The sequence below is a fragment of the Hermetia illucens genome, chromosome 2 (genome assembly GCF_905115235.1).
Source record: "Hermetia illucens chromosome 2, iHerIll2.2.curated.20191125, whole genome shotgun sequence".
Taxonomy (NCBI): Eukaryota; Metazoa; Arthropoda; class Insecta; order Diptera; family Stratiomyidae; genus Hermetia; species Hermetia illucens.
Window position 1 is genome coordinate 162,962,296 of NC_051850.1, and position 23,958 is coordinate 162,986,253.

The following is a 23,958-nucleotide window of genomic DNA, read 5'->3' on the forward strand; positions in this document are numbered from 1 at the left end:
CCGAAATAAAAACATTCATGGCGGGATTGTAAAACAAAAGAGAAACACTAGACCGTGTGCGTGGCAGGCACATTTCCGAATTTACAACCCCGCTAGATACTAAGCTCCGCTAGCAATGAAGCGAGACTTTGGGTTTCTGGATGTTGGAAGGGGAAAGTTTTCAAATAAAGCACTCAAAAGCCAGAGACGGAGTGAAGACGGAAAGAGGAGAATTAACGAGATGACTGCATCATGATAGTTTTCGAATTTATGGATTCAACCGTGTCAACTGTTTTATTTCCTATGTTGAAGAAATCCATCATGAATACATACGTAATCATGAATGCATGAATATATCTGTCGGATTCCTACCGGTTAAAACCTCCCAAATATTCTCTGTGATGTAGTCCCGCGGGATTACCAATTCGACATTGCTTCACAGGGATGGTCCAATCTCAGGCTGCTTCTCCTAGTGCCTACCCAACTAGTCTATTCAGGTTCAGTTACACTGAAAGCAGCCCAAATCTAATGATGTCCAAGATTTCATTTGAGAGTTTGGTCTCTTGCGATTATTCTACCATCCTCTTAATGCCACACAGATTTTCATCCAGGAATTCTTATTTTCATGAGTTCAATTAATATCTAAATTCTATTGCCGAAGACGGAATTCATCCCTGAGGAAAATCTAAACTTTGAGGCCCAAAATTGCAAAATTTAAACTGGGCGATCAGGCAAGATCTCCAGCAACTGATGGAGTTAGGCGGGGAGCTAGCATAATCCCGATGACTAGGAGACTTTGATGGGCATATGAGCCATTGCAAGAGGTTGTTTCAGAGTGCAGGACACTTTCTTTACCATCACAATTAACTTGGGAATCATTTGAGCTTTCAGAAAAGAAACTATTGGAGTATTGGGTGACACAATATTCGTCCGTTTGTTTCAAGTGGAAAAGTACCCTTAGAGTTCGAAAAACAAAATCATTTTGAGATTACTTTTGTTATAGTTATTTCGATCGAGTTGAATGAGTAAGTTAATCCTTTCTTCTTTCTTTCTTTCTCTTCTTTCTCATCATAGTCATCTTCACTGGCTAGTAAGAGTAACGAATATCGTGGAGCACACATAAATCTTAGGACACATACCATACAAGCTTAAATCCGCTGCTTGCTTACAGATGGCGCCAGTGAGCGCAACAAGCTGCTATGAACGCGCCATATTTTTTTATTTTGTCAACAATTGTCAATCCATATCATCAGGAATTTTATGCAAAAACATATTTTTTTCTTTTCAATAATCATATTCACTTTTGTTCCCGGAAAGCAGCATTTGCGGGAAGCTCTGCGTTTTTGCTTCAATTTGAAGAAATCAACCCCTGAATCGCATCGAATGCGGACACAACGTGCCGAGACTGGTTCCGTCGGTTCAAACATAGCGATTTCGATCTGAGCGACAAGGAGTGTGAAAATCGGCTCTGGAAAATTAAGGACCACGAATTGGAGGCTCTTTCGGACGAGGACGATACTCAAACGCAGAAAACACTCACCAAGCAATTACGTATCTCTCACCAAGCCGTTTCCATGCGTCTACGTGCAATGGGTAAGGTCCAAAAGATCGGAAAATGGGCGCCATATGAATTGAACGATAGGCAGATGGAGCGGCGCCAAAACACATGCGAAATCTTGCTTGCCAGATACAAAAAAGAAAAGATGTTTTTACATCGAATTGTGGCTGGCGAAAAAAAATGGATTTATTTTGAGAATCCTAAACGAAAAAAATCATGAGTTATTGCCAAATCGCTTCGGACGGAAGACCATGCTATGCCTATAGTGGAATTAGCGGGGTATTGTCTACTATGAACTGTTAAAACCTGATGAAACTGTCGACGCCTACCGTTATCACCAACAACTCATCAAATTGCATCGTACTTTGAATGAAAAACGGCCGGAATATCAACAAAGACATGAAAAGCTGATTTTCCTTCATGATAATACTCCGTCGCACACGTCGAAGAAAGTTCGGAACTACTTAGAAACGCGCAACTACGAGATACTACCCCATCCCGCTTATTCTCCAGACCTAGCCCCATCCGACTATTATCTGTTTTCATCGATGGACCACTCGCTCGCTAAACAGCATTCCGATTCTTACGCAAACGTCCGAAAATGGCTTGATGGCGTGGTTTGCCTCGAAAGATCAACAATTTTATTGGCATGGTATCCATAAATTACCCGAGAGATGGAAAAAATGTGTAGACAGCAAGATCCAGTATTTTGAATAAAGTGTATTTGATTCCTATAAAAAAAATGTGTTTTTCTTGAACAAAAAAAAGCACATTTAAGCTTGTACACCTGGTAAGTGTTAGCGTGGCACAGAATTTCGTCGATCCAATAATGAAATGTGGTAGAGTTATAATCCTCATAATTCTATTGTATCAAATTTAGATAATTTCACGACCACTTTCGGTAGAAGATACGAAAGCTAAATCCAAGCACTTAAGACTCCAGTGAATGTCCTACCGCTTGTTAATCTAGGTTCCTAAGTTTCCTTCATATTGAAACAAAAATTAAAGCTATTAAACCAACAAGTTCGTGCAAACATACGATTCAATGAAGCCTCGAGGTTAGCGTCTTAATACATTTCCAAAAACCAGAGGAGCCAAATTTGCAAATTCCACCTGGCATCTTTCACAATCCAGTGAAAAACTAGGATCTGGCGGCTTTAATATTCAGTGCTTATGGATGGTGACGCGCAATGAAATACAAAACATAATCAGATCACTATCAATTGTCTCCTGCAGACGATTAAATTTGTGTCCCCAGGCCAAATACTTTTCCAGGAAACGATTATGCTCTATCTTCCTGGGTGCGTTCTCTTCACGTTTCATCTCCATTTAAGAGAGTCGTGGTAACAGGTTGATACAAGGATGCTACAAACGCAACTTTACTAATAGGATCCTTTGATAGCTTCTTGTGGTCATATCACAATAATGTATACATGGCGTTACGCATTAAGGAGGAGCGACAATTGCATTGCTGACTATGCCATGCAGGAGAGTCCACTTTCCCAAGATTGCCTTCAAGTGGGTCGTTAAAAGTCCACTTGATGGAAAACAGTAGAAATAGAGCGGGAAGTCGTGGGAGGAGCTGAAGCGCATTTCGAATAACCGCGATGGCGTGTAGCTGTGGCTGACGCACTATACCCAGAGGTAAACGACAACCATATATATATAATATGCTGTACGATCGAGGAAATACATATCGCCCGCCAAGGCTTTGGAAGAATCAGGAAACGACTCTAAATATTAAAACAGCCATAGTGACGGCAAAAATAGACGCAAAACTATCTACAAAAAAATGCCAAGTCTCCACGTAAAAGGTTTATTTAAAACAATATAAAAAATTAGAAAGATAAGAAATTAATGACGATTGTGTGGTCGTCGGTGCAGTGTAACGTGCACCGGATTATCGGGATTATTTATAAGATATGTTTTAACACCCAGCTCTTCTACTCCACTCCATTCAATCGAGTACTTTCGAATAATCTGGAAAGATAAAACGATTTTTTTTATTTTTAATATATTTTTAATATTGCCCATGAATTAATAAAAATGTAAAATTTATTGAATTAGTTCTGACACGCGTACCTAAGCTTTCAGTTAGTTACTAATAATCATTATTAACTCAATTTATGAATTTCGGAACCTAGACACCATACAGTGTGATCTTTTTCAATTTTTTGGGCTGGCGAGCTTCTGAGAATAGGTCCGTGGAAGAAATGACCACTTTTCAGCCTCCAAATTATCCCATTTTTGCGTTAAATGTCCGAACTGAGTCCTTTGAAGATACTAATCGAGACCTTTTATTTAATGCCCTACATGGCTATATTTTGAAGCCACCTTCCTACCAAATTTCACACTAATAGGAGTAACCGTTTCTGAGAAAAGTGCCTGCGATAGACAGAGAAATAGTAAAACGATTTTCATAAGGTTTTGTTTTACGCAAAAAGTCAAAAAGGACTTGTTTCCAATCTGATAGAAAATTTTTTTTGCATCATTGAATCGAACGAAATTTGGGTTAGAAATGTTGTCCTATTCGATGGACGAACCGTCTTCGTGCTTCAGAGCTGCCCACAAAAAGTCCAAAGCTGACGAAGGAATATGAACAAAAAAGTTAAAGGAGTAAATAAGAATAGTTAGATGCAACTGTAGTTTCTCATACAGTCAACAGATTGAAAGCGCAAGGAAAATGGTTTGAAGCTGTGCCGAGACTAAAAGACCAAAGAAACCTTTCAAAATTAAAACGATCGTAAGAAACTGTTTACTAGTCACCAGAAATAAGGATGTGTTCTTTCTTAGGAATATCAGTTCTAACCACGTTTCCAATGTATATGTTGCTAGGATTCAAGGAACAATCAGTTGGCTGACGATTGAAAGTCACCTTCAAAAAAGGAAATTTTACTCAATGGTTCCACCTTGAAAAGGCGATTTTCGTGGAAGGGTGATCAGTAAAAACGGAGGAGGAAGGTGACCATTTACATTATATCAGAATTCTTTTTAGGATAATCACTTAGTCTCCAAAAAAATTATGTAACACTAATTTCAGTAGTAAATGTTACTTACCCTCAAAAGGAATACTAGCATATTCTGCTCTGCCAATCTTCTTGCAATACACGATCGCATACCATGTCCAAAAGGTAACAATAAGTGAGGATTAACCTTTCCCCGTTCAATCCACCGTTCCGGTATAAACTTAAAAGAATCTTCAAAATTCTTCTCCAATCTGCATGCAACCATATTTTGAGTAACAATGATAGTTCCTTTTGGTACTAAATAGCCACTGAAGACCGTATCTGAACTCAGTATTCGCCCAACTCCTACCGATATTGGATTAATACGTAGCGCTTCCTTCAAAACTGCACGAGTATAAGGGACCTTCGAGTTCAATATTTCAGTTGTAATTGAGTCATCATGATCAGGAAGTACACGACATGCTTCTTCATATAACTTCTCTTGAACTTCAGGATTTTTTGCCAAATGATATATTGCGAAGCAACTACTAAACGATGTCGTATCTACTCCAGCCATAAGTAAGTCAGCCGCCATTCCAACTATGTCTGATAAGTCCAAATTTGGGTTCCGCAAATATTCTTCTAGAATTGAGCATCGTTGACGGGATTGAGGATTTTCAGGTGATTCTATCTCTTCTTTATAGTAGTTAAGTTTTTGCGATACGAAGTCAACTGCCAAACTTTCTATGTATTCCAAAGATTTTTTCAGTTTTTTATATGTTGGAGTTTCAAAAAATCGCCAAAGAAAACCTTGATCGGTAGGAAGTATGCAACTGAAATATATAATCAGAAATATAACATTAATTAAAAGGATATGGTCTGGAATCTCCTAGGCGGTACTTTTGAACAAAATGAACCGCTTAACATTTTTCAAAGTTTCCAGCACCATTAGATTAACACTGCACACCAACGGAGGCTTCCCATATAGAAGAGAAAAAGACTTTTTATGAATACTGAATGTCCATCCAGGGGAGACTTTCTAAAGATGATATTCAGATCTATTGATGGGATCTAATAACAGCTTAAAATTTCAACGAAAAAAGGGATAAAACGGGGACCGCATAATTTTTATCAACGGCCATGTTTTCCTTTTAAAATTTCACCCTGAGACCAATAAACACAGTTTCAGTTTGAACTGAACTGCAACATACGAGTAATCAAGTTGACCATATTGCGATCAGCAGCAGATTTCGGAGTAGCCTTCTGGATGTACGCCATTTGGTGGTCGCTTGCGAGTTGCATCTCCTGTTTCTCGTAGGGTGCCCTGAATAAGAACATTGAGCATTGCGCCAACATAAAAAATTCCCTTTTCTTGAACGCCACTAAGGTCGTCGGTTAGGTCCCAAATAGATGTCACAAAATCTGCTTCACAAACTGGTCATTCATTAGCCCATAGTGGGGTGGCTACACCTGGTCAAGAGATGTCGCAGGATTTAGTGTTTGATCCATTTAGGAGAAGCTCGACGATCCTGCAATATCTCCCGAAGTCAACGTTGGTGAAGGAAGAAAATCAGGCAAGCTCCCGGGAGGCTAATAAATATGGAAATTTACCCTACTCGGAGGAAAAATAATAGAGTTGTCCGAATTGATTATCATGTCGAAAAAAGATGATACCAACATTCAGGAAGGTCAAATCCGATCTTGAACTGGTGACCTTGGAGAAAGCATCAGCCGAATCAGACGCTCCCAAAAAGGAGATTTGATGCTGGAGCTGAAGAAGTCTCCGGGTAAAACGGCTGAAAATTTCCTCGGCAAGGTGGAGAAGTCCTTAGGGGAAGTGGCACGAGTACGGGCCAGGAAGGAGTAGATGGTGATGCAATGTAAAAACATTAATGAAATCAGGACCAAGAAGGATATCCGCGAGACCTTAGAAAAACAGTTCGGACCACTTGGTTTGCAAGATTCCGCAATCAGAGGACTGAGGAAGGCATACGGAGGCACGCAAACAGCAACTATAAGCTTACCAGCAGAAGCGGCGTTCAAACTGCTGTCGACTGGTAAACATAAGTTGGGTCGTTTGCCGACTCAGGGAGCAGGTGTCCCTCAAGCACTGCTTTGGATATCTAGAATTTGGCCACATAACGGCGAAATGCACCGGTGACTGTGACAGGTCAAAAAGATACAGAACACCTGGAGGAGAATGCATGCTTTGCAAGGGGAGAAAGGGCGTCGACTATCTTCAGATTACAGGCAGCAGCAGATGCCCAGTGTTAGGAGAGCCTTGAGTGGAAATCAAGCCAGTGATAGAGTTCCAGAAATTGGATTCGTCAGGACAAAAACAGCTGGCATCTACATATATAGTTGCTATGCTACACCAAGTGCGACGATAGCGGGGGGGCACGGAACATGGGAAATATCTCCACCTTTCGTGAGACAAGGTCGGGCTCAATAGTCGATCTGATATATATGTACCACACTGGCGAGGAGAATGGCATGGTTTGTCAGTGAGCATTATACTCATAACGATCACCAGGTAATTTTCCTTAAGATGGAATATGGACCATGCGGCGATGTGCGTTCCCGCGGAACTGGAAACCAGGGTTGGTCCGTGAGAAAGTTTGAAGAGGATGCGTTTATAGAGCTTCTATTGGGAGGCCACAATTCCGGCTTCAGACAAGGTAGAGCAAACGATGGAACACATAATGAGAACAAACCGAGACAGTGAGTCCTGGCAAAAAGGCGGTCAATTTATTGGTGAAATGAAGAGATCGCGGAGTTGCGGGCTGCATGTTTTCAAACTAGATGGATCTGCCAATGATCTAGAGGAATACCAGACTTCGGCGAGAAACGGCAAATATATGTGAGCCTTCGGGGTACGCTTAAGCAGGCCATTCGGACCAGCGAGAATGGTTCAAGAAACTTTGTGCAAAGGCAGATCAAAACCCCCAGGGAACAGCGTACCGTCTAGTTAAGAAGAAGATAAGAAGGCAAACACCACGAGGGACCTGCCCGCGTCTTCTGCCCGATATCGTCATGATGCTCTTCCCTCCGGATAAATAATAATAATAACACTACACCATACCTGCAATAACTGAGGAGTAACTTACGCAGATTTGCCGGAGGATCGGTGACAATAAAGCTCCCGGTCTGGATGCTATTCGCAATAGAGCTCTTGAACTCGCTGACAAAACGAGAGCCGACTGGTTAATCAGCGTATTTGAAACATGCATAGTAGAAAGAGTTTTCCCCGCTCAGTAAAAGAGACAAAAGCTAGTTTTGCTCCCGAAGCCAAATAAGCAGCCAGGGTATCCGTCATCAACCACCCGATTTGCTTTATCGGTACGGTAGGAAAGCAAATCGAAAGGGCCATTTAGAACAGACTTCTCCCACAACAAAGACAATTTAGATTTCTAGATCTAATAAATGCTGTACCGTGGTGATATTGGACGTCAAAAATTTGTTCAAATCAGCTAGCTAGGAGTGGCTAAAAAGCTCACTAGCTAAAACCGGTGCCCCTAGTTATTTGATTAAGCTCCTCGAAAGTCACCTCTCGTAGAAGAGACTTTGGTACTATACGGATGAGGGATCTAAACAGTACACCGTCACCACAGGAGTACCACAGGACTTAATGTTGGGTCCTTTCCTGTGGAACATAATGTACATGTAGAATGGGTCCTTGTCCTGCCCATGCCAAAGGAGGCCACAATAATCGGTTTCGCAGATGATCTAGCCGAAATGAAGACGTTGAAGTGGACGTTAACGAAATCATCAGCGCCATAAAAGTGTGGTTGGAAATGGTTCAGCTTGACCTTGCGGAACAAAAGACGGAGGCGATCTTAATTACTAATCGTAGGAAGAAGAACACGGTGAATATTCGCATAAGTGGCCACACCATTACTTTGAAGCTGGTTTTCAAATACCTGGAGCCGGTGATAGACGCTAAAATCAATTTCAAGGGACACCTAGACTATGCCTGTGAGGAAGCGACAAATACCAGGGTATTAGCGCGAATGATGCCTAACGTTGGACGTCCAAGATACAGTCACATATTACTTGTAGCCGGAATGGTTTGCTCCACATTATATTACGCGGCACCAGTTGGGGAGGAAGCACTAGTGTGTGAGAGCAATCAAAGGAGGGTAAACACGACTTACCGCTTAGTCGAGCTAAAGGTCCGCAACGCCTTCAGGGCAATATCAGGCGAGGCAGTGTGTGTTATTGCAGGAATGATCCCGATGGACATTCAGGCAAGCGAGGCGCCCTTTATGTACTAGAAAAGGAGGTTGAATCCACCTGAAAAGGATAGTATCCTCAGCAATTCAGGTTGGATGATTCTCCCTTTTGTCCTAAATATTCCCACACATGAGGACCCGGAGGGTGTTATGTTTCACTGTCCACGATTTCACTCAGACGGGAGGCGCCTGGAAGACAATCTGAAAATTAGCATAAGCCCGCAAAACATCGTCGTGGAAATGCTGAAGTCGGAGGGAAACCGGAATTAAAAGGAGAAGGAGGACGCAAAGAATGGAAGTCCTCCCCGCGAAGTAATGCTTAAGTATTAGTTAATATTTATAAAAATTTAAAAAAAAACTCACCCATTAGCTGTTTTGGCAGCTCTCATGAGTCGAGAAGAACGTGAATTGGGCCTTCTTTCTTCAGGAGAAAAGCTATTCATTCGCTCATCGAAAGCCAGAAGACAAGTTACTGAAAAGCAAATCGTTAGATATTTTATTTTCAGTCCATTTTGTTTTTCGTACTAACACTCTAGGTTCAATCTGGATATTTCAGGTAAAAGGTCTACTATGCAGTCTGTCTTAAGATTATCTACAAAATCATTGGTAACCACATCCACATCAGGTAGGAAGCTACGAACATGCTTAGGTGAGCTGAGACCCTTTTGGAATTCTGACCTTAGACGCCACCACTCAGGACCGTTTCTGTAAGAAGATTCTCTCAACATTTTGTGGAGGAAAGTAATGTTTTGACTTACGTGGGCAATAATCCAGCAGACCGGTATATGTGAGGCCTCTCGTTACGATATTTGGCTAGCGCCAGGTGACTCTTCCTCTGCGGGTAATCTTTGGAATTTTTATCATTGAGTAGAGTAGCTATGTCGTCTGGATCAAACAAGAATAGAAGATCGACACCAGGATAGAGCCGCTCCTTAACAATTGGTCCATATTGTTGATATTTCTTTATGCCCGATAAATGTAGCTCGTCCCAACTATATTTTCCTGGAAAGGAAAGTATTCATGTAAGTTTAATAAGGAAGGGTCAATATTCAATATTCAGACAATTATACAATGTTTCAACAACACTCACCAATAAATGAAAAATAATTATAAAATGATCCAATTCCAAAGATCCCTTTCGGCCCGGGGATGTCACTGTATGGTTTATAGTTTCCTTGACCTCCACTTTTTGCAAACGACCGGTTAAATACCACAGTGAATCTGCGCAAATTTGAATTTAATATTCTACTCCTATTGCAGCCGCTCAAAAATCTCATATTAACAATGTAGTATCAATTTCTGCCTAAACTCTCCCAAACTGGTCTTAACTAGCACTTCGAAGACAATCTTAAGATCCACTATCACTTTTTGCCAAAGATAAACTAGCAACACTACTGTCGCATGAAGCGTTTGGGACGAAATACTAACTCACTAAATTTTGCATGGGTTCTGCTGAGTAGTTGGTCTCTTCAGTTTGTTTTGGATTCATGAATGCATACATATATGGACGTACATGATCTGCCTCTTTCGGGGCCATGTTGCTTACCATTGTTTATTTTTCACCCTCATACCGGCATTCAATTCCTATCTCAGTGGCTTGAAACCTGTTTGATGTTTAAATGTAAAAAGATTGTTTGTACACACATCGGATGAGGTCCTCTCCGGCATACACCTAAACTGCATTAGAATTTGATACACCGAAACACAACACCAACTGAAAGAATTCCACGTGCAAGCAAGAACCCTTTGCAATATATCAGATACAGTAGATTGAAACGATACTCCCATTACCATTCTAACAAAATTGGATAAGCTGTAACCTGTCTATAATCTACTATCTGAAATCAACAGATATGTAACCTACACGTTAAGGTTCCCTTTCATTGCGCTAGTGCGAGAGGTCTGAATTAGGAATACGGACGAAGAATACCAAATAAGATCTCTAAAAGTGATCTGCATATTCTCAGATACCCATTGATATCAAATAGATTAAAGTAAGGTACGTATGTATTTATGTACATTTTACTCGTTCGATGGTTTGCATAGATACATATGTATCAATTCTTAGATCGTGTCCACACTGCAAACTATATAAAAAACATGATTTAATCAATATTTGGAATAAAGAATGTACAAAGGTTTACAATAAATTAGAATGATTCGTAAATCAATGAAATTTTTTAAGAGTTTTTTTTTGCTTCCAACAAGCTTCTTCTAGCAGCTTGATAGTTGTTGATTGAAGTTGTCTGTAGTTTATTAAAATATTAAGTAATGGAGACTAGAACCGTCGGTTTCGCACCCACTAAAAACCACACCCGGTTTCTCCAGCCCTAAACCGCGAGACGACTAGTTGGGTTTACTTCGTAGGGCTAATTTGCATTCTACTGCTTATAGTGATTTAACCTTGTTTCCCCTTGCCTCCTTCAGCAACTCGTCCTGCAGTTTTACAATTACGAAGGAAAGCGTAGGCCCCTCCTTTGACGTCAGCGTCTCCGTTACTATACTCTCCATTATACATTGTATACCACGACAGGTGATCCAGCACTGAGCCTAAATCTGTCTCGTACCACAGAGTGCTCTCCATAAAGTAGTTCTCAACCAAACCTACGAAATATCCAGCAACCTAATCGTGGTCATATTGGAACGGGGGGAGCGGAGAACGTGTATATCTCCTCATCTTACATGGTCCACGACCGACACCAATGCGAGGCACAGAAGTAAACCTCCCTTCGACTCTATTACTAACACAAACCTATCGGTAGGTATCAGGGCCAACACACCAAGCTTCCATTTCCCCAGCTCAGAGAACTGTAGTTTAGTTAATTTAGTTTGGGGGGGCAACCGCAGCTCCAAATACTTAGACCTTTGTAAGGCCTATTGTACTATCCCCGGACTCTCGCCTACAGCGTTCGCAGGCTTTCGCGAATCTAACAACATTCTCCAAAGACAAAACGCGCAGACTCTTCGTTGAAGAAAACCTACCTTACCTACCTTACCTACCTTACCTTCGCCTAAGATTTGAGGAGCTGCACACGAAGTGCAGGGGCGTCTCTTCTTCCACCACTCCGATTTATTAGATATGGTAGGTTAGGGTGGTAGTAAGTAAGTAAGTAGGAGCAGTGTCCCGATAAAAGCCCTACTAAGGATTTCATGTCCCATTTCTAGAGACAACAAAATGAGTTCCCTGCACTCAGGAATATTTCGTTCAGTCCACCAAGTTTCAGCGGCACCTGATATATAATTGCTGTTTAGTGCTGATAATGCTGCCCGACATTCCGAGCAGTTTCGAATGATGCGAACCCTCCATTTTTAACGCAAACATTCTTCTGCTGCCAATAAAATGGTATATATCTCCGTCTGAAATATGATCATCATTTTTCCGAAAAGCCGAGGTAGTACCATAATCGGATTTCCCAAGAACACCCAACACCACTGCGCTCTATCGGTTGTCCATGACCCGTCGGTCAAAATTATTAAGTCTGTAATTCCAAATGATTCGTGGCCATTTATCGACCATTCTTCTATTTTGATGATTACGACGGGGTCTGTCTTTTCGAACACGAATCTGGGAACAATAAAATCGGCGGGCATCAGACTCATCTGATCTTTGCCAAGAAATTTACAGATGGGCGCATGCCCGTATGATTGGCCGCCTTTCCACGCGCCAATAGCATCAAGCCTAAATGCGTCGCTAGCTGCTTCCTGTTTCAGTTCCAAATGGATTGGGGATAAATTTAGAATAGCTTTGAGTGCCACGGTCGGCGTACTACTCATTGTTCTAGTAATACTTAGGCAACCGACTCTTTGATTCTGCGTCAGCAGCCTCGTGCTGTTAGCAAAGTTCAGTGTCGGCCACCAGACAATGCAGCTTTATTATGGATGTATACATCCAATGAATCCGTTTTAATGAAGGCCTCCAGGTCTCACCTATCGCAGTCCTACAGCACAAGAGCAGTGTGCAGGAGTTTTAGTATTGTTCCTGGATATTGTTCGTCCACGTTAACCTGAAGTCGAAATGTACTCCTAAATATTCGACGTGATAGCGTGTAGCTGCCTCATCCGACGCTCCTAGCGAATATAACTAGTCCAGTCTTCCTAGCCGTCACAGTGATTCCATTATGGAGGAACCAACTGTGGATTATATGCAGTATTGCATTCAGCCGGTCCCGTACGGTGCCCGCAAACTTGCCGCTAATTATTACTGCTAGATCGTCCTCAAATGCTTGTGCAAAGAGCTTTGTGTTCTACAGGAGCCATCGCATTACCAGGAGCCATAACAGAGGAGAGAGAACCCATTAATGTGGGCTACCCCTAAGAAATCCTGCCTCAATAGACTTCTGTCCGACCAGTATGTGGATCTTTCTCCAATCTAGTATGTGAACGACCCAACTGATTATCAACGGATCGATTCCATGCTGTCTTGCCGAGTTACAAATCGCCGAGAATAAGGCATAACTGAAGTGCGTTGGCTATCCATAAATGCGCCTAAGGCCTATTTTTTATCGGATATTGCCTACTCAATTTTTGCCGTTAGTTCATGGATATGCCTTTCTGGTAGACATGTTGCCTACAGTGAATTGGCCACTTAGGGATATATGTATCTCGTATGAATCGACCTACTACCTTTCCAGTCCTTTCAGCAAAAAAGAATAGACTGATCGCTCGCAAGCTTTTTTCGTCAGTGTAGGTGGGTTTCCCTGGTTTGGAAATCAATATTACCTTCGCATCACGCCAAATAGTTGTAATATAAGCATGTGCTAAGCAAACGTATATATTCCCAATGTGTAGATCGAGGGCATCCATTCCCTCTATTAATAGAGCAAGAATAATGCCATCCGGACCTGCAGATTTGTATCTATGGAACGTGTTAAATGCCCATTTCACTCGTTCCCGTGAAACTACTTTGCATGTCAGAGTCCAATCTTCCGGTTGAGGGTTGTATGTATCTGTCGGCCTGGAGATGAGATTGTGGATCTTGGCTGGGAAGTGCTTTTCAAGCAAATGGTTTGCCGTTTCTTCATGGCTTTCTGTATACCTTCCGCCCTGTAAATGTAAATAACCCAACTGGATTCTACGTTCTTTGACAAGGATCCGCCTTAGCTTTGAGGTTGCCTCTAGAGAGTTGGTCTCTTCGCAAAAGCGTCCCCATGATGATCGTTTGGCCCACCTTCTGCTCTTCTTTAGAGCCTTCTATGCCTCTTTATAGCGATTCCAGCGGCTGAATCACCCTTCAGAGCGTGACTGAGGAGCGTTTTTGTCGTTCTCCTCTGTTTTGCCAAATCCGAGTTCCACCATGGTGTTTTACCCTCCTTTTGCATCATGGTGGTGATCATCCAGGTTGTTTTCTTAATTCCAACAATGGATTTGATGCGTCTCCCAGGGTTCGTAACTCGGGCGCTCAATCCTGTTTTGTACGTCGCCCAATTTATCTTACGTGGATTCCGAAATGGCATCCCATTTCGGAATCCACGGGTGGATCGAAAGTCTCAATCCTTTCACTTTGATTTTGGAACTTCCCCAGCATATATGGTGGGCGTTAACATCATATCCTGCTATTATTCCCACGTCTTTACTTTTGGCATTTTGATTAGCTTTGATGAATGTTCCACTGGGAACTTAATCTACGTCAGAACGGAAATAAGCAGAGCACTATAGAAGCTCCTAATTTCCCCACAAAGAACCCATAGTTCTTGTATAAGGTATATATACATGTCTTACAGCTATTGATCCGATGATTGATGAGTGCAGTCGCCGCTTTACAATGCTACAAATTTATCTGAGAGATATGGCACCTCATCTACCGTTTAGACGAAGATGCTGTGGGCTACACGTCCCCTTCGATGGTTTTAGGAGCCGACACTTGTAATGTGACGTCCCAAGTCCGTAGTGGAGCCGGTAGTCCGGGTTTTCCCGAACCTTGGTAATATCCGGTTCAGGAACGCCGATAGTGAGGGAAGTTCCCGGCCTATCGGCTCTTCCCCTTGCTTTCATGGTGTTGAGGTTATTCTGGACTACAAGTTGTTCCAGGACCTCACCACTATTACGCTCTTCTTCTGGAAGCTAGAGAAAGCATTTTCTAAACAATAGTGGCTCGGAAGCACTTTTGAATCAGTCGCACCCTCCCACTGTCTACTGTCTAAGCCACTCGTTCATGCTTTCCTTGGCAAAGTTTATTCGTTATATTTTACGATATACACATACCGACTCAAAGCGCAGTGTAATCCCTTGCAAGGATGCTGATCATACAGCAAGGAGAAGTTTCCTCCCAAGCTGCTCACATTGCTCTGCATCGTAACCGAAAGGATTGGTGTCGTCATACAAGACCCATCCATCGGCTTCGATAGCCTTGGCTGTAAATGAAGACGTAGCCCTTGCGAACCTTCTTTGCAGCCATTTGAGCAGAACAGTTGGGATCGTAAAAAGACCACTGCCGCTTTGGTTTGCCCCTAGCCGCAAATGTCCCGGACGATCCTTTCCTTTCAATATTGGCACATCACGGGGGTTGTGTTCTGCCCGAAGGCTGTATGCCCGGAGTTTCTCCATTGAAGAGGTCAGGGTTGCCTCTTCGCTCAGGGTTGGATCGCCATGATCGAAGTGCTGTTGATTTCTTTTGTTTTTTAAGTTTTCAGTTACTTCATAGTTGGTTGCCATGGCCTTTTTTTCCGAGGAAAATAAGGCGATCTCGGCAGAGCTTTTTTTTGCCGAGACAAGGTTAGTTTGCACTGATGAAGGGAACAAGTGGTTCCCGAAATATCGGTATTTGCAAGAATAAAATACCCACACCAACGAAAAAGAAACAACAAGTTTTTATTACTTCAAGGTTAGTTAGTTAGGTTAGAATTGCGAACTCTTGGCCGCGTTCGAGAGAAGAATCCTACGAAGAATTTTTGGCCCCCTATATGGGGAAAGTCTATAAAGGGCAATATCTATTCTGATTGTGGTCTCCAAATCAATTCTTAAACGGACAGGACCGTAGGATTATGCCTACATGGCAGGTTCTGACGGTAAACCCTCAGTAGGATGACCATCGAGATCCCTATGGTCTTATCCCACTTACTTGTAAGTAAAACTCCCGGGCGTTGTGCATTTACTCCCTATATAGTACTTCTCAAGACCTGTTAGTACGTGGCATGCCCGTATTCTTTGAGATAGCTGTATTACCCGCTAAGAAGCATTTTTCCGTTCCGTTGCTAATTTATAATCATCGTCGAACCAGCCATTTCAATGAAACCATTGGAAAGATTTTTAAAGAGGCTTTGAAGATCATTTTTCAATCAGTCTGACCAAATTTTAAAAATGTTCAAGCTAATAACGTAAACAGAAATATTAGCAATAATAATTCCCCTATTCAATCAATTTATTAGGCTATAACAATAGTTGACGTAAGATTTCAAAAGTTGGAGTTCCCATCTTTGAGACAAGGGCATTTAATATTTCGTCGATGCCGAAAGTGTCATCTTCTCTGCTGGGGTCTTATTGAATTCAATTTTGAAAACGTTTGCTTCAGGATTGAGGGAATCCTCTACGCCATCCGCTTAGTGGCAGGCTGGATTGACTCAAGAAAATATTTCTCCCACTTTTTTGGTCCACTGACACCTCCTTTTGGTGGTCAAAGGGTAGTATAGGTCCCAGGGCGAAACGTGGATTGGTACCCACGATGGAGCATAAAACCTGGGAAATGCCTGCTGAACCAACACCAACAGCTCTACTACCAAACCCTATCTCCACCTCCACGTGGTGACCGCTGGGAGCTCTTTCTTAACGAAAAGCTGCAGATGGAGAAGGATGAAGGCGAGTCTCCCGCGCCTAAAAACGGGACAAATTGCACCAACTGGTCCTCCAGGTTGGGGGTTGGGTAGGGCTGACAACCCTACACGGAAAACAACTCGTTACGAAGCCACAACAGGAGCCTCGGACAGGACGGATTTTAAAACGACGGACCCGGCAACGAACACGGAATAAAGATTTGCGCATTTTCTCATGGAACGTGCGCTCCCTGTACAGAGATGAAGCTGACCAGCAGCTAGCCGATACCCTGTCCCAATATAGGGCTGATATAACAGCGTTGCAAGAGATGTGATGGACAGGGACCGGTTTCCTGGAGAAGAGCCACTACACCATATATTATAGCGGTCATCCAGTAAACCATGTGCTCGGAGTAGGTTTCTTAGTCAGCCAAAAAATGAAACCTGCTGTTATCGGCTTTGAAAACATAACCGAACGGCTATGCACGCCGCGCTTGCGAGGCAAGCTTAGAAATATAAGCCTCATAAACGTTCACGCCCCTACAGAGGAGACTGCAGAGTCGGAGAAGGATACCTTCTACGAGGCAGTAGAACGAACCCTCGAAGCCTGTCCCAGATATGATATCAAAATCATACTTGGGGATTTTAACAGCCAAGTAGGGAAGGAGCCCGTATTCAGGCGATACGTTGGCTCCCATAGCTTACACGAAAAAACAAATGATAACGGACTGCGGACTATTCAATTAGCAGGGTCACACGAAATGGTTGCTGGAAGTACCTGGTTTGCGACTTCACAGACGGAAAAAGGAAGCCTGGGAGAACCAACAAGTCTATGAACTAGAAAAGTACAGGGAGCAACCGCACCAGGCGCGGAAGTTTTACCAACAAGTCAGCAGGATGAAGCCTTATACACCTCGATGCTCATCCTGCCGAGACAAAGAGGGAAATCTGATTTCCGACAGAATGGGCATATTAGAGCGATGGGTTGAGTACTTTGATGAGCTACTGAACAACCAGAACATCGGCGAGTTGGAGGTCCCGCCAACTGAAGACGACGGACAAATACTGCCACCACCAAGCTTAGGAGAAACAGTCCGTGCAATTCATCGGCTAAAAAATCATAAGTCGCCAGGAGCCGATGGAATTACAGCCGAATTGGTTAAATATGGAGGCGACCAGTTACACCAAGTGGTTCATCAACTTGTGCTCAAGGTATGGGACAGCGAATCAATGCCTGACGATTGGCAACGAGGCATTATCTGTCTCATACATAAAAAGGGAGATATCACACAGTGCAGCAATTATAGAGGTATCACGTTGCTGAGTACCATCTATAAAATATTCTCCACTATCTTACTAGGCCGGATAGCCCCATACGCCCAGAACATCATTGGCCCATACCAAAGAGGCTTCACTCCAGGTAAATCAGCAACAGATCAGATTTTCTCGGTGCGGCAAGCGATGGAAAAACTGTTGGAATATGGACAACAGTTGCACTATCTGTTCATCGACTTTAAAGCCGCCTATGATAGCATAGCCAGGGTAAAACTGTACACGGCCATGAGGGAATTCGGTATCCCGACGAAATTAATAAGACTGACTAGGCTGACCCTGACCAATGTGCGAGGCCACATAAAAGCAGCAGGATCACTCTCAAGACCATTCGACATCAACAACGGTCTACGACAAGGGGAAGCGCTATCATGCGTCCTCTTTAACCTGGCCCTCGAGAAAGTGATCCGTAATGCCTAGGTAAATGCAAGAGGTACGATCCTCTTCAAGTCCACCCAACTACTGGCCTATGCTGACGATATCGACATCATGGGAAGAACGACCCGAGATGTACAAACTGCCTTCATCCAGATCGAGCAGGCGGCGCGAGATCTTGGGCTGCACATCAATGAAGCCAAGACAAAATATATGGTGGTAACATCAGCACCGAAGACGAATCAACCAACAACATCAAACCGCACTGGTCAAACACAAACACGAAGAAGAATAAGGATAGGAGAATACAACTTTGAGACCGTTGACAATTTCTCCTATCTAGGGTCAAAAATCACAACCGATAACAACTACGATGATGAAATCCGCGCACGGTTGTTGTCAGCCAACAGAGTCTATTTCAGCTTACAAAGACTGTTCCGCTCGAAACGTCTCACCATAGGGTCAAAGCTCTTACTGTACAAGACTATGATCTTGCCAGTCCTCATGTATTCCTCGGAAACTTGGGTTCTTAGCAAGAAAAATTGCGAACTCTTGGCCGCGTTCGAGAGAAGAATCCTCCGAAGAATTTTTGGTCCCCTACATGAGGATGGACGATACCGTAGCCTACACAATGACGAAATCTATGAGCGATACCATGACCGTCAGATTGTGGATAAAATCCGGCTCAATAGGTTACAGTGGGCGGGTCATTTAATCCGTATGGATGAGGATGATCCCACCCGGAAAGTCTATAAGGGCAATACCTATGGTAGAAAAAGAAGACGAGGCAGACCATGCCTGAGACGGAGCGATTGCGTAGGTCAGGACGCCAGACAGCTTTTAGGGATATAGAATTGGTGGACCTCGGCGCAAAACCGAGATGTCTGGAGTTCGTTATTAAGGCAGGCCTAGACCGGATACCGGTTGTTGCGCCGTTGATGTTGATGATGATGATGATGACACCTCCTTTTAGATATAAATCCAAATAGTGCTCGTTCAAGGCGCCCTTCTTTATACCTGAGACCCTTTAATGATAATGAAGAAACTTCTACTGCAATTAATTAAATAAATTTGGAATTATTAAAATTTGAATGTGAAAAGTGTCCGACGATTGGCTGTGGCATCCAGATGGTCTGAAGTTTTGACTATATTGGCTTCCACTTTGCAATCTTGTAATAAATACGTTATTCAAGAAGTGGCTGACGGTTTGGTCCAGGACAGATGCCACTCATCAGACGGTGCCTCTGTTTCTGCCCTGGGAGCAGCTTGACCGAAATGTGGTATTTGTTCCATTATGTTTACTCGTAAACACGACATTAGTGTGAATTATTTCCAAGTGAAATCCGCCTTTGTATTCAGACCCAAACTAGGCCGAAGACAAATTCTCAAACAAAAAAATACTTTATTTTCAAAACTCTACCGCTAAATCTCACCCATCTCCATAACCTCTCACTTTTAATGTTGTGTTTCAATAATTAAATGTTAATTACCTAAACTATTTCAGTCATGACTTTCTAATTAACATTCTCGCATTGCGGAGGGTCCTTTCAGTCAATGACAACACCCTATGCCGGCCAACTGACAATCAGCTGCCAGAACCGAAACAACTGACGGGTTGAAGTGGCAGAGGTTATGGGATTCCGCGGTGTGTAGGAAAAATAAGTCGTAGAGTCTGTCGCAAGGGAAACCGGAGTCTCGCGGGAGCTTTACGATGGCCTCGGTTCTCATCCGAGGGTTAAGGATGGGATTTCATCGCTTGGATGGCAGGCTGGCGACTATCAGCATTCGACCTTATTCAACGTGAGTGAATCAGAAAACATTGCCTAAATCAGTTGATTCCTTCACTGAACACTTTCCTCTTTTAGGGATTCAACGAAAGACAGCAAGGTGAGCAAGTATTCCCCTGAAGCGTTGAAGAAGGACGTTCGCGGTTACGTCTTCACCAGATACGTTGACCATGTCAAAAACTACGATAAAGGCCTGCAGAAGAATTTCCCATCGGCCTTAAGAGTGTATCGAGTGTTTGTTGACGGAGTCGCAGCTTTCTACCAGGACATGAAACGATACATCAAAATAACAAGGATAATCAATGGGTCAGCACAGGGGCTAGCAGCTTTGACGAGGGGCGAGTTGGAATTGTATTTACAAATGAGGCTGGACATGTATAAAGTCGCTCCGGTGATTTTGTTTTCCTCCTTGCCGTTCGTCGGATACGCTGCCCTCCCATTAGCGTGAGTAATTCAACCGTACCAGGGTTAGTTCAATATAGTTCAATGGATCCTTACAGAGCTTTGTACCCACGAGCATTACTATCATCACATTTCTGGACCCTTCAGCAGAAGGCCGAATTCCAACAATATTATCTCATTCAGCGTTTGTCGAACAACAGGAACGTCCTGCGAAGCCTTCAATCCAAACTCGAAGAGGCAAAGTGTCTAAAATATTACGAAGTGTGGAATCACATAATTGTTCTTCTGGGGAGCGGACAACACCCTTCACCCAATGAGATCCTTTCGATTAAAGACTTATTCGCTGAATCGCCGTATCAGTTCAGCAGCTTGACGCAGACACACATTGTAAGTACATTTCAACGGCATTCCAATAGAATCCGTACTAAACTTTTGATTTAGAAATATCTTTGTAACATTCATGGAATTCGTGCCGGATTGTTCGCCATATTCGGTCGAGAGAAGCTACGCGAACGCGCCGATCTACTGCATCACATGGACTTGGCCATCAGGCGTGAAGGAGGAGTCCACAACATGCATCCAGACGCCCTGAAGAAAGCGTGTTATATACGTGGATTGAACCCAATAAACATGAGCAGTGATGGCATGATTGAGTGGCTCCAGGGCTGGGTCGAAGTGTCCTTAGACTTAGAAGAGCAACACAACAGCCTTTTACTACATTTACCTATTTTGCTTGGATACAACCATCCAAACAATTGGCAATTAATTTATAAAAAGCATTAGTTTCTCATCGGATCCTCGCCAGTCATATTGCCATGAGTTTTCTCATGTTGTCTCTAGTCTAGAAGAAAATTGTTTTAATTTACCCTAAATTATTGGAGAGATTCGAGATGACAGATTGATTAGTTAATTTAAATTGTAGATTATCATTGTACTTTTTATAGGAGCGAAATTGGAATGAAATCGTCATATTTCATGTATGTTCATCTTAATGTGTAAGGAAGCAAAGGACGTGATATGTATCTATAAATCAATCAAAAGACATAAATCAATGGTGTTTTCTTTCCTAATTCAGAATTGAAGTGTTTCTACATTGCAAGGACAGTATTGTCAAAAATCTTTTCCTTCCACTTTTAAAAGCGGAGAGCGTATTTGCCTCCCGCTAACAATATTTTATTAGTTACTGAGGATTTCTTACTGTACAGGCTGGAGTCGAAAGGATCTCTAATCACCATTTAGTGTATCAACCGGTCGTTATTTCGCCCCGCCTTTCGATCGTTTCCCATCGACTTTGATGTTCAGACCAATCTTTGAAAGTAAGTTTTCATCAACGCGAATTACATGTCCATACCATCAAAGACGCCTCTCTCGATCGTGGATATTCTGATTTCTTATGTGATCATGGCAAATTCCGCCCTAGTTCGCTGCTACATCTTCGTTACCATTACCAGGAGGCGCCAAGTAACTTTATAAAGCAGTTCAAAATTGCCTGATAGCATTGTCCTGAAATATTTAAATCACTCCGTTCTCGGTAGGTCGTTGCCACTGTCAGAGATAGTGCCTGTATTTTAGTTTTCGTTCGCCAAGTCTTTTTTCTCAGATTTAGACTGAGACCGTGTTGATTGAGGCGAATGCCACTTTTCAACAATTTATCGAGTTCAGAAGTGTATGGTGCACTGGACGTAAGATGTCCCATGCAATAGTATTCATAAGAAGAACAAAGAGGAGAAGCTAGCGGGCGTTTCCTTCATAAACACTGACAGAGACACGAAGCAGTTATGATGTTCCAACCAAACGCACAAATTTCTCTGGCACTATATACTGCGCCAGAGGATACGATATGAGTTGTCAAGAAGTGATCAAAAATCTTCACGATACAGACCAGCAATCAGATCGGTCGGTAATTGGAACATTCTGCTGGACTGCTTTTCTTTTTCCATATTGGAACGATCGTGCTTTCTTGCCAGTCAGATGGTGTTTTTTCCTCCTTTTTTTTATCCTCCTTAATAATGCGATTGAAAAACTCACTGAGTCACAGTGTTGGGTTGCAGCTCTTCCCTTCCCAGAGCTCAGATGCGCCCACTTTCATTCGTTTCATTGCTTCCTGGACTTCAATGGCTCTGGCAAGTGTAACTGTTCCAAATGTCAGCAGTGCTTGTAGAAGTGGAGGACATCCTCTCGGTTGGCATCCTCGTAAATTTGCAATTTACCAGTATTTCATCGATTTCGAGAAACTTCATTTGGACATCGTCATTTCAAGGTCAAGTATCTCGGTTGACGTACTGCTATCGGGTTTGATAACATCGAGGGTTGTATAAGCCGCCTTATACAGGGTGCGGCAGCATAACTTCCTTTTTTAAAATGCGCGCCACTCAGTTAGTTGATGTCATAGCGGAACGCTAGTGGTCCCGTTCAAGAGGGGATACTGTAAAGTTTTGTCCCGACACGGTTCAGTCGCCATCATGCGTTGGAATAGTGAGGAGCGTGCCTTTGGCGTTGAGGTTTACTTTTTAAGCGGATGTTCGGTGCACAACGTGCATTTCGGAATCACTTTAATTTAGCCCCGTTGGCTCCCGTCCCAGACCGCAAATCAATTGTTACATGGGTCACTACATCCAGACAAACTGCAAGTGCGACAAAAAGAAGAACTGAAGTCCCTCGGCCCGTTAGATCACCTGAGAACATTGAAGCAGTGAGAGCGTCAATGTTGCGATCGCCACGGCGGTCTGCGCACAAACACGCACACTATCCGATCGTTCTGTGAAAAGAATTCTTCGTGATGATCTTCATTTTCATCCCTATAAGATGGCAATAGTGCAGGAACTTTCAGAACGTGACTTCAATTCTCGGATGAACGCGTGTGAGCTTCTTCTTGATGTCGTTCCCGAGGGTGCTATTGTTGTTTTTAGCGATGAAGCCCATTTTCATTTGTGTGGGTCGGTTAACAAACAAAACATGCGCTACTGGGCTGACACCAACCCTCGAGAATTGCATGAAAAGCCTTTGCATTCACCCAAAGTCACAGTGTGGTGTGCAATTTCCTCAGCTGGAATTATTGGTCCCTGGTTTTTTAAGGAAAATGAGGTTACAGTGACAGTGAATTCGGACCAGTATGTAAACATGCTACAGAATTTTTTTTTCCCACGGCTAGAAAATTTAGATTTAGGGGACACTTGGTTCCAACAAGATGGCTGTTTTGAGGAAACACTTTCCAGAGCGCCTTATCTCAATTAGAGGCGATTTGGAATGACCGGCACGCTCTCCCGATCTCTCCCCTTGTAATTTTTTTCTATGGGGTTTTTTGAAATCCCGTGTTTATGTGAACCGTCCAAGAGCCCTACAAGATTTGAAGACCAACATCCAAAAAGAAATTGCCAACATAACACCTGCTATGCTAACAAGAGTCATGACAAACGCCAGAAATCGGTTTACGCAATGTATGGAGAATGGGGGACGTCACCTAACAGATTTGATCTTCAAAACAATGTAAATAAAAACTTTAGACATGTACCTACATTATAAAAAATAAATAAATATTTTCCGATGCATACAATAGTTTTTATTGAGTTTTGAAAAAAGGAAGTTATGCTGCCGCACCCTGTA

At 42.7% G+C, this 23,958-nt stretch overlaps 2 protein-coding genes across 2 annotated transcripts; one reads left to right on the plus strand and one right to left on the minus strand.

The window, feature by feature from the left end:
• Positions 1-3,347: 3,347 nt before the first annotated feature.
• LOC119649010 (cytochrome P450 302a1, mitochondrial) lies at positions 3,348-10,120 on the minus strand. Its single transcript, XM_038050960.1, has 6 exons — positions 9,805-10,120; positions 9,473-9,716; positions 9,244-9,419; positions 9,078-9,186; positions 4,595-5,315; positions 3,348-3,517 (listed from the first exon to the last, which is right to left on the minus strand). The coding sequence occupies exons 1-6, from the start codon at positions 9,989-9,991 to the stop codon at positions 3,392-3,394; spliced, it is 1,563 nt and encodes a 520-aa protein (XP_037906888.1). The 5' UTR covers positions 9,992-10,120; the 3' UTR covers positions 3,348-3,391.
• Positions 10,121-19,636: 9,516 nt separating this feature from the next.
• On the plus strand, positions 19,637-21,403 carry LOC119649904 (LETM1 domain-containing protein 1). Its single transcript, XM_038052297.1, has 4 exons — positions 19,637-19,966; positions 20,032-20,397; positions 20,454-20,742; positions 20,797-21,403. The coding sequence occupies exons 1-4, from the start codon at positions 19,878-19,880 to the stop codon at positions 21,136-21,138; spliced, it is 1,086 nt and encodes a 361-aa protein (XP_037908225.1). The 5' UTR covers positions 19,637-19,877; the 3' UTR covers positions 21,139-21,403.
• The last annotated feature ends 2,555 nt before the right edge of the window (positions 21,404-23,958 follow it).

Bases quoted from the DNA above. Each gene is read 5' to 3' on its own strand.
- LOC119649904 (XM_038052297.1), top strand. From the start codon at position 19,878: ATGGCCTCGGTTCTCATCCGAGGGTTAAGGATGGGATTTCATCGCTTG. The intron at 19,967-20,031 runs GTGAGTGAATCA...TTCCTCTTTTAG, and splicing joins AGCATTCGACCTTATTCAAC to GGATTCAACGAAAGACAGCA. The intron at 20,398-20,453 runs GTGAGTAATTCA...GGATCCTTACAG, and splicing joins TACGCTGCCCTCCCATTAGC to AGCTTTGTACCCACGAGCAT.
- LOC119649010 (XM_038050960.1), bottom strand. From the start codon at position 9,991: ATGAGATTTTTGAGCGGCTGCAATAGGAGTAGAATATTAAATTCAAAT. The intron at 9,420-9,472 runs GTAAGTCAAAAC...ATCTTCTTACAG, and splicing joins TCTGCTGGATTATTGCCCAC to AAACGGTCCTGAGTGGTGGC. The intron at 5,316-9,077 runs GTGAGTTTTTTT...TATATATTTCAG, and splicing joins GCTGCCAAAACAGCTAATGG to TTGCATACTTCCTACCGATC.